The sequence below is a fragment of the Carlito syrichta genome, unplaced genomic scaffold (genome assembly GCF_000164805.1).
Source record: "Carlito syrichta isolate Samal-C Ts95f unplaced genomic scaffold, Tarsius_syrichta-2.0.1 Scaffold309784, whole genome shotgun sequence".
NCBI lineage: Eukaryota > Metazoa > Chordata > Mammalia > Primates > Tarsiidae > Carlito > Carlito syrichta.
In genome coordinates this window covers 1,162,531-1,173,753 of record NW_007253880.1, presented here as the reverse complement: position 1 = coordinate 1,173,753, position 11,223 = coordinate 1,162,531, and the positions used below count along the sequence as shown (strand labels likewise).

At 43.0% G+C, this 11,223-nt stretch overlaps 1 protein-coding gene across 5 annotated transcripts in view; it reads right to left on the bottom strand.

The window, feature by feature from the left end:
- Positions 1-11,223, bottom strand: part of TBC1D1 (TBC1 domain family member 1) — a 246,921-nt gene that overhangs the window by 37,215 nt on the left and 198,483 nt on the right. For all 5 annotated transcript variants that reach the window (XM_021717489.1, XM_021717490.1, XM_021717491.1 and 2 more), the window contains one exon: positions 6,332-6,493. In XM_021717489.1, coding sequence (XP_021573164.1) covers positions 6,332-6,493 — 162 coding nt within the window. The remainder of the gene's footprint in view (positions 1-6,331; positions 6,494-11,223) is intronic.

Sequence of the window (11,223 nt, the reverse complement as noted above, 5' to 3'; positions counted from 1 at the left end):
TCCTTCCCTTCCATTCACCCACCCATCCATCCATCCACCCCCCAACCCACCCACCCACCCTTCACTTTCCCTTTCTCAGGCCCTTCCCTCTCTCTTCTCATTTTTTAGTCTATCATTTTCCAACTGTGTTCGACTCTGCAGGCAGTAAACTAAAGAATATGACATGAGCCCCAACCTAGTGCCAATAAATGACATTCTCAGGAAATAGTATCAAGCATAAAAAACTATAACACAAAATGTGATCTCACAAACAAGACAGAATCACAGTGAGGCAGAGCTCGGTTAAGGAAGGGGAGGCTCATTTCTAACTGAGCAATCAAGGGTTCCCAGGACCCTTTGTTTGAGCCATGCCATAAGGATGAGGGGAAAAGACCAGTGAGAGGGCCCCATGAGCGATGACATTAGCCTCAGGTACCGGGTACATGTAAGAGAGAGGAGTTGGTGATGATAAGACTGGAAGGGTTTTGTTACAGGCAAAAAAATTTTTTTTTTTTTTGAGTCGGAGTCTCACTCTGTCGCCCACACTGGAGTGCAGCGGCCGCTCCTGGCCACTGCAACCTCGACCTGCTGGGCTTCAGTGATCCTTCTGCCTCAGCCTTCCAAGTAGCCAGAATTACAGGCATGCGCTACCACGCCCGGCTGATTTTTTTGATTTATTGTAGAGATGAGGTCTCGCTGCCCAGGTGGGTCTCGAACCCGTGGGCTCAGGCAATCCACTCACCTCAGCCTCCCAAAGGCGCGGGATTACAGGCTGAGCCACTGAGTCCAGCTACAGGTAAAATTGAGGGCAAGAAACCTGTACTTCATTGGTAGCGCTAGGGAGCCACCGAATGTTTTTGAGTTGGGGAGGGAGGAGCCTAATCAAAGCTGAGGTTCTGGAATTTTGGCTAGATGTCTTTCTGCAAGGTGGGTTGGAAGAAGGGTCTAGAGGCTGGGCAGGGACTGTCCACATCAGCATGCCATGTGGGCATTCAGGAGAGAGCTAAAGACCAGAAAATAACCCAAGATCACCCATCCAACGTTTTAAACATGATTAATTCAAATACTCAAAGTGATTTAAAATGTTGTCTAAAACTAAGAAAAGTTATCTTAAAGCCAATGATGTTATTTAAGACTAGCCTCATTAGATAAGTGTGATAAGTGATTTATAGTGGGGCTTTTTCACAAAACATTTTTTTTCAAGCTGGAAAATTTTCCCAAGTTATGAGATGTCAAATTTCCTTTTATTGCTAAATCATTCCCATTATCTTATCAGACCTTTTTTGGGGGGAGGAAGAGAATATTGCCTGTGTCACTAGATAGTACCAGATATTCTGGTATTCAAGAAGAAACTTAGATCCCTATGATTTAAAGCACAGGGTCATGCAAATAGGACCCAATGTTTTGGCAAGGAATGGCCTGGAACACCCTTCCCCATACTCGGTGTGTCTTCACCCATAACCTGAGAGAGAAGCCTCTGGAGAACCTTGCGGGCAGAAGGCCATTTTTTATTTTTACTCACTTGAGAAGTCATATATACTCACTATTTAAATGGGGGGCAGGGGAACCTCTGAAAATACAACAGGTATAAAGAAGAAAGAAAAACCACCCGTAACTAGGAAGCTTTTGAAAGTAAAAAGGAGGATGGCTAGAACAGGCATATAGACCAATGGAATAGAATTGAGATTCCAAAAGCAAAACCTCAAGTTCTCAACCAACTCATCTTCGACAAAGCCTCCACCACCCACCACCAGGGAGAGGAGAACCTATTCAGTAAATGGTCCTGGGAAAACTGGCTGACCACATGCAGAAGATTCAAACAGGACCCCTATCTCTCCCCATACACAAAAATTAACTCTAAATGGATCAGAGACCTAAATGTAAAACCTCAAACCATAAGAACTTTCGAAAATGCAGGACACACCCTTATGGAAGTTGGAACTGGCAACCAATTCCTGAGCAAAACCCGAAAACCACAGCCATAAGAGATAAGATAGACAAGTGGGACCTCATTAAACTGACAAGCTTCTGCAAAGCCAAAGAAACCATCAAGAGAGCCCACAGACTGGGAAAAAATATTTGCCAACTCCATGTCTGACAAAGGCCTAACATCAAGGATCTACAAGGAACTCAAGCGTGAAAAGAAAAAAACAAACAACCCCATTACAGAGTGGGCAAAAGATATGAACAGACACTTCTCAAAAGAAGACATATGAGCAGCCAACAGACACATGAAAAAATGTTCAGCCTCACTAATCATCAAGGAGATGCAAATTAAAACTACACTGACATAGCTCCTAACTCCAGTCAGAATGGCCATCAACAATAACTCAAAAAATAACAGATGCTGGAGAGGATGTGGCAAAAAGGGAACACTTCTACACTGTTGATGGGAGTGTAAACTAGTACAGCCTCTGTGGAAATCAGTGTGACGATTCCTAAAAATTCTAAAATTTGACCTTCCATATGACCCCACAATCCCCCAAATGGGAATATACCCTGAAGAACTCAAATCACTCTATAAAAAAGATACCTGCATATGTATGTTTATCGCAGCATTGTTCACAATAGCAAGATCATGGAACCAACTGTGCTGTCCATCAAAAGAAGATTGGATTAAAAAATGTGGTACATATATACAATGGAATGTTATGCAGCCATAAAAAAGAACAAAATCATGAATTTCACAGCAACCTGGATGGAATTAGAGTTTATAATACTGACTGATCTTTCACAGAAACAAAGATCTGAGTATCACATGTTCTCACACATAAGTGGACCTTGAACAACTACCATAATACTATAAGAAAAGGATTGACAGTGGTGGGAAACTATGGTGGGGGGGTCAGGGAGGGGCAGGGAGGTTGGATTAATGGTAGTCAATATCTGTCTGGGGAAGGGGGTGGGGTACACCTCATCAACAAGGGTACCTGCACAATGAATATTTGTATACCTAACTCAACTGTACCCTACAATTTTAAAATAAAAATATATATAATTAAAAAAAAAAAGAAAAGGAGGATGGCTGTAAATTACTTGACCAGGACAAGAATCATAAACCATGGTTATTCCAGGTGACCCAAGTCTTATGGTCATCCAAAACCTATACCTTGGATATCTGCATATGCATACCCAATACAGGAATATCAACTATGCATGAGACCCTGCTATACTATACTTTTTTTTATACTAACAACTTATCTCAGACAGCTTTTACATCAGTAAATACAGATTTACTTACTCTGTCATTTTTTAGAAACATGAAGTGGGATGGTCACATGGCTAGGTTTTGCTTTGGCTGTTAAACAATGCCACAATAAGCATTCTTCTCACTGCAGTACACCTTTGGCTGATTAAGCTCTGGAGTAAGTTTCTATAATGGCATTGCTGGGTCAAAGGTAAGCAGAGTCTGTATCTGGCCCTACTGCCGGCTGCTTAGGAGGCCACTCTGCAATCTGTTTCCTAGAAAGATGTGTTCCGGCTTATAAAGCTTTATCTAGATAACTTTAGAGAAGGAATTGTCTAAAATATCACAGAATTATTTCTTCTTCTTCTGAGTGGATGCCCTAATTCTGCCACTCCTATCTGATTTTTTTGTTTTTTGAGTTGGAGTCTCACTCTGTCATCCAGACTGGAGTGCAGTGGCCACTCCTGGCCACCGCAGACTCGACCTGCTGGGCTCTGGCAATCATTCCGCCTCAGCCTTCCAAGTGGCTGGAACTACAGGCGCGCGCTACCACGCCTGGCTGATATTTTATTTATTGTAGAGATGAGGTCTTACCAAGTTGCCCAGGCGGGTCACAAACCCGTGGGCTCAGGCAATCCAGTCACCTTGGCCTCCCAAAGCGCTGGGATTACAGTCTGAGCCACTGAGCCCAGCCCTATCTGATTTTAACTTAGAAAATGCTATAAATTCCTTTACTTCTGTTGCTTAGGGGTCATCTCACTAAGAGGAAAGGTCTCATTGCCCACACAAGGACTGTCCTCACTTTTGAGGTCTCCAAGCTGACTGGGCCTCCACTTGAAAGGTCAAAGGTATGGTTCTGATTTATTAATAATCTCATGTATTTATTCTGAGCTACAAATGGATAGTGGTCATTTGGTTGGAGTCATTAAATTTTGTGTTGAAACCAGTTGGTTGACAGAGCCCCTTTGATGGTTAGAGAGAGTTTCTGCAGTAAAAAGTGAGGACAAGTTTCTGCAGTAAAAAGTGAGGAAAAAGGGGAACCCCAGGTCAGCATTCGCTTACCCACTACGTGAAATGTGTAATCATCTACGTGCAACTTCACTATGGAGGGCAGATTCCCAGAGAATTTCTGTTAGCCCCCTCATAAAATTCATGATGAAAAACTAAGAAGCTCAAATATTTGGAATAGTTTTCACAAACCCGAGCAATTTACCCTGTGCAGAAGCAAAACCACCTGGAGCCATCTAGTCAACTGGGAAAAAGGAAAGAACAGACTCATTCTTCCCCCTTTCTCCCTTTTTATCAGCAATCTGAGGCCATTTGGTATCACAGGGTAAGACTCCAGCAACCCCCACAGTTGCAAGGAACAGCAGACCTAGAAGGGAGCTCCCAGACCCTTGGCTCGGTCCAAGCCTCTCAGTCTACCAGAGAAGAGGCTGAGGGCACTGGCTGAAGGTCACACTGGAAGCTGCTGCTAATTTAAAACCCTCATCTTAACCCTGCATACATTTCCAGTTTTGAGAACAGCACTCTTGAGGTCTGTTCACCAGGAGATGGTGAGAACCCCAGCAGGCTGCAGTGTTAGCCCCGCTCTGGGGTCTTGAGCCACTACTCAATTGTCCTAAGCCTGTTTCCTTAGCTATAGAAAGGGAAAGACAAAACTAGCAATAACAACATATTACTACTAAAATGGATGCTGTTGAAACTCAGAAAACTGTGTAAAAATGCCTAAAAGACTACAACAGAGAAAACTGCTTTGCTCTGATAATGCTCTTGGAGATAAATAATGACTGTATATGTAATCTTCTTTCAGTGTACAACTGATAAAGTCAGAGGAAGATTTACATATAGTATATATATTTGCAACCCTTATTCTAAACACTTGACTATTCATGACTAGATCAATCAGAACTCAGTAGCAATAAAAGTGCACTAGTCTCTCTAGGCTTCTAACTCTTGCTAGCAGACCTTAATATACACTTTAAAATAAATCACTGGGCTGGGTGCAGTAATTCCAGTCTGCAATTCCAGCACTTTGGGAGGCCAAGGTGGGAGAATCACTTGAGGCCAGGAGTTCAAGATCAGCCTGTGTAACAGAGACCCTGTCTCTACAAAAAACCCAAAAAATATTAGCAAGGTGTGGTGGCATATGCTGTAGTTCCAGCTTCTCAAGAGGCTGAGGTGGGAGATTGCTTGAGCCCAGGAGACTGAGGCTGTAGTCAAGCTATGATTGCACCCCTGCACTCTAATCTGGGTGACAGAGCAAGACCTTGTCTCTAAAAAAAAATTTTAAATGTAAAAGAAGTCACTGTTTTCTTGTACACTAATAATCAGTGAAGCTAAGCTCTAAAATGTACCTCAAACTATCTGTGAAGGATCTATTGTTTCCTTTTTAACATTTTCCAATCTACTTAAAGACTGATATTTTTATAAAATACAGTAAACATGAATTAGTAAAAAAAAAACAAGACAAGAAAAACAGATTGGCAAAATGTAAGTCCACATTTTTCATTGGGATGACTGTCAGCATTTCCAACGGCTTAGTGTCAAGTTCTGTTCATACCTCTTCTTGGATCAGCAGCAGTTCAGACTAGCAGACCACAATGAAAATTCAGCAAATTCTGCCCATTCTCCAAGGTCTATGCTATAGCAAGCACATGCTGGGTGCTTCTGGCAACAGCTACTGTCATCACTCACATCTTACCTATGTGGAAGCCAGGGCTCAGGTTAAGGTATTTGCCTAAGATCACACTGCAAAGTAAGTGGCAGGGCTGGAATCTAAATCTGGGACCACCTGTCTGAATCCTGTGCTCAACACTCTGTTGTCTCCCTAGAGTACTCGGAGAGAAGTCACACAATTAGCTGCTAGTTTACGAATGAATTCAGAGTATAGCATCATACCACTGTCCAGTGTGTAGGCAACTAAGCCCTTGGGTTTTTCTGTCTTCTTCCTGTTTCCTGGTCTTCTGAGAATTTTAATGAAAAGGAATCATGAAAGGGGATGAAACTCATGTCAACTAACTAAGGTATCTGGAAATAGATTAGGTAAAGATGTGATAAAAAGAAGACAGATAGCCACTTGCATTACTGTTGAATTTTTTTCCTTCTATATTCCTCCCCCAACATCCATGAGGGATGATGCCAATGATTCCCAATCGAGCCTACCTTGTCCAACGGCCGAGTGCAGTTTTTCCATGTCAAACTTAATTTTGGCTCTTCCTGGAGTGCTGAGCATCTTTTCCCACACTGCAGTCACTTCTTTAAGACAAGGAGTGATTTCTTCATAATCGAGCTTCAGGCGCTTGTTCAGCAAATCATTTTCAGAGGCTAAAGCAGACCATTTAAAGTTTATTAGTATAGACTACGGTTGTAGAAACGTCCATCACACAACATGATGCCTACTCAATATGGCTGCCGAGATGTCCAGCAGTCACGGCCAGCTCATTGGGTCCAAGTTAATGTCACTGTTCCTGCCCTGCCCCATTTTCCTTGTCTTGGAAAATGCTAAACATCTAAGAGCCATCTTTGATTTCTTTTACTCCGTCACTCCCATTGTGTCTTGCTGGCTCTACTGCTAAGACATATCTCACTTCTGCCCAGATCGTCCCATCTTGCTCTATTCAACCATAAGCCTGCCCAGGGCAGGAGTTGTATGTTAAGATTCCCAATGCCTGGCATGGCTAGAGCCCAATACAGTGTTTCCATCTAGAGTAGGAGAGGCACTCTGAGGACAGTTCCTCCTTATTTAGAGCCAAACTTCCTTTCCATAGCCTCCACCATTGGTTCCATCTCTGCCTTCTAGAGCTAAACAGACTAAATCCCATTCCAATGACATCCCTTCAAATACATGAAGATTGCTACTGTTTCCCACCACATTTACTCAACCTAAAGCTACATTAGAAAGAATTATACCTAAAGCACCAAACTGAGTGGGGAACAAATAAAGGGAAACTTTATATTGAACATTATTTTATTTTTTTGAGTCAGGGTCTCATTCTGTCACTCATGTTGGAATGCAGTGGCACGATCATGGCTCACCACCACCTTACCATCCTAGGCTAAGGTGATCCATCTGCCTTAGTCTCCCAGGTAGCTAGGACTACAGGCATGTGCCACACGCCCAGCTTATTTTTTGAATTTTTATAGAGACAAGGACTCGCTGTGTTGCCCAGGATGGTCTTGAACTCCTGGGATTCAGCAATCCTCCCATCTTGGTCTCCCAAAATGCTGGGATTCGAGGCGTGAGTCACCGTGTCTGGCCTAAATTGACAATTTAAGTTGATTACCTGGTCCAATCTCTCATTTCACGGACACAGAAACTGAAGTTCAGAAAGACTTGATGTAGCCCAGGTTACTGACCAGCTAGGGGGTAGCCAGGTGCCTGCAGGCCTGGCGCTGCCTTCCTTTCAACTTTTACAGCTTTTCATCTTCCATCTTTACTCTTTTCCCTCTTACTTTGAAGAGTACATTTCCAAGGTCCTGTTAAACAATTCCCTAAATCTCTTGAGTTCACACCTAAAAAAAAATCAACTCTAGATTTTGGGGGGTCTTGAGAAAAAAACAATAAATGTCACCAGAGTTGAGCTAACCCTGTGGCAAACAGAGTTGGGGACCAACCTTGATGAGCCGTGACTGACGACAACACTAGGCTCTCAGTGCCAGCGTACACGCCTCTGTCAGCAAGTTCTGCTGTGAGTATACCTGGCCACACTGGCACAGCCCAGCAAGCCACGTGAGGAACTTGCTCTGAAGCCAACAGGACTTCACACGGCCAGAAAGAACCAGCCGGAAGACTCCGCTGAAAGGCTTACCCCACGTCTTTTTTTCTATTGGTCCAAGCAACTTCCTGCTGATTCAGTATCTTGACAACACGGCTGCCTGTGTCAGTGGCCTCCAAAACGCCTTGTCAACCAAGGCAGATGGTGCAAACCCCTAACCAATGTCCAGGCTCCATGGCAAGAACTGCAGATACAGGCTCCACCTGGTTAGAATGTCAAATATGAGCCCACACACCCCTGTGGCTGATAAACTGCAGGGGCAGAGGAGACAGAATTAAATGAAATCAAATGTAATTTTGGAAAAAAAAAATTGCCAAAAAGACATATTACCATTTATGTGAATGTCTGAGCTCACTTGGACTTTGTGACTCGCACTCTGGTCTGATTTATGCCAACTCTGGAGAGTGGGCTGCAGTGGCTGCATCTCCAATTCTGCTCTGTTAACAAATGCTTTCCCAGACAAAATTCCTTTGCCAGCTGTCACTATCTCTTGAAAGCTTAGAAACAGGAAGCTGGGCAGTTCGGCAATTAGATGACCTCCAGGTGTAGAGAGATTTTAAAAACTGCACTTGGTTTTTAAAAATTTTTTTTCATTTTAGAGCTGTGGGGTACAAGTGAGATTTGCTACATAAGTAGGCTATATGCAAGTGAAGTTTGGGCTTCTAGCTAGAATTTTTTTTTACAATGAATAAAAAAGCTTTTTAAAATCAAAACACCTTCAGTTGCAATTCAAAATGTAGTGTTATCAGATCATTCATGTTAGTTCAACAGGTAATAACATGCCGACCCCAAGCCATGGATGCAACGAGTCACACCTTGCTATTAGGCTGCCCAAATCTTCATTTCAAAATAGGGGGGAAATTGGCCCCAGGCATGGTAGCTCATGCCTGTAATTCCAGCACTCTGGGAGGCTGAGGAGGGAGGATTGCTTGAGCCCAGGAGTTTGAGACCAGTCTGGGCAATACAGCAAAACCTCATCTCCACAAAAAAATCAAAAAATTAGTCGGGCAGGTGGCACACACTTGTAGGCCCAGATACTTGAGAGGCTGAGGCAAAAGGATCACCTGAGCCCAGGAGGTCAAGGATGCGGTGAGCTGTGATTACGCCACTGCACTTCAGCGTGAGTTGCAGAGTGAGACCTAGACTCAAAAAAAAAAAAAAAAAAAAAAAAAAAAGGTGGGGGGAGCTGGAAAATGGCCTTGCAGAGGAATTCTGGCTTGGAAGAGAAGCAATGCATTTAGTCCCAACAGCCCTGAAAATTCACTGTTTAATTCTGGGGAAATCACAACTTCAGCTTCCAAGTGCCTACAATGGAGTAGGTAGATTTAGATGCCATGGCTTAGTTCTTTCAGAGGATGCAATGCTTCCAGAAGAGTAATAAATACTTGACCCATGTATTCAAAAGTCAGGAAACAGGCTTAACCATAGGGAGAACCTCCTTATACACAGTCCTCTAACTTCTTTCCCAAAAAGCATGCAAGTCAGCTTATACTCTAGATCAATTTCAAGAGCTGCTCCCAGATGCAATTTAATTCTTCTTTAAGAAGCAGAACAACAAAACCTACAATAGGATGACTATCTAAGTCCTGTACACAATAGTACAGCAAGCTGGTCCTTGAACAATGTCCTTGTGCTCAATGTAGCTTTATTATAACCCTGATGAGAAAAGAATGGCTTCCTGATCAGGGCCCCTGGCTGTGTGGCATCTTCTGTGTTCCCCCTGTGTCTGTGTGGGTTTCCCCCTGGTCCTCCAGTGTCCTCCCACATCCCGAAGATGAGCATGTTCGGTTCACTGGTATGTCTACATGGTCCCAGTCTGAGTGTGGCTGTGTCTGAGTCATTCCGCAATGGGATGGTGATCTGTCCAGGCTTGTGTCCCACCTTATGCCCGAAGTTGTAGGGACAGGCTTTGGCCACCCAAGACCCTGAACTGGAGTAACTGGGCATAAATCATCACCTAACTTGTTTTTATTCATCTTTCTTAAATGTACATACAGCTCACATTTACGTCAATGTTTACTTTTAGAAGTGTCTTGGGTCTTTATTTAGAAGTTTGGTGACTCTTTTGTGACCAGAAATACGCCGCAGGAGCCTAACTCTTGTTTTTATCAATGAGTCTATGGTAAAACTGGTTTCATTAGACATCATTTTGCTTAAAGTTGCAGTTTCCATGAAACTGTCGGCGACATTAAGGGAAGACTTTCTGTACACTCCTTGGTTGGTTCGTGTCAAATCTTGCTTCTGAGAAAGTTCTGCCTCACCCCCGAGCCACCCCTACAAAACTTCCTGAATATTTTTAAGCAATCTGGCTCTTATTGCTGGGTATTTTTTTCAGCAATATGGGTACGGTACACACTAACACAGTGAATTAATGCTCCTGATTTCTATTAAGCAAGTTTATTGTGCTTTCACCACAATAAACACATGGTGAACTTTATGGAGCTAAGAAAAGAAGTCAAACAATAAAAATAAAAGACCACAAGAACCAAACACTGCCAAGAAGGCAGATGAAACAAGGAAGAAGTAGAAAGATGCTGGCAAGAGCCGGTGAACTTGATGCAACACCTGGCAAGGTGTTCCAGGAGGTCTTAGGAAACTCTTAACCATTCACTCTAACTTGTCTGGTCATCATCTGCACAGCAGAATATACTCTGCTTTAGTGACATACTGATCTCGTCTCATCAATTACAGTCATGATTCCTTCTAACATTCCCAAGAAGCCAGTTGGCACCATTCCCATTTTGACATGTCCTGATTTTTACATGGCTGTCACATTTGCAAGAAGATTGGCCATAGAATCATTGAGGCTTCTGACCTACATGACAACCATGACTGCCATTTTTGCTTTTCAACAAAAATCCCAACATATACATGAATATAAACACTGTGCTTCCTAAGCTGTCATTTAGCTGATGACACACATAGAAATGTCATCACCATCACATGTCTTTTAAACATCTGCTTTTAGAATTACCTTCAAGAACACACTAGAACGTGGCAGAAAAATTGAGTTGGAAGCAAAATCAGCATTCACCTGCTCTAAATTCCCCTGAGTGTGCCATCACCCTCCAAAACGCCCAGACAGGAGAACCTGTCTCTCTTGACTTTGATACTGCATATTGGAGGGCATGCTGCCTTCACAGCTGTGGGGCTACCTTCATATTGAAGGGTCTCATGACTTTGGACTCCACTCCTTGTTTCTGGTCAACATGATACACATATAGTGACTCCATTTCTTTACATTTCATGAATTTGTACCCCCACCTTTTTTTTTTTTTT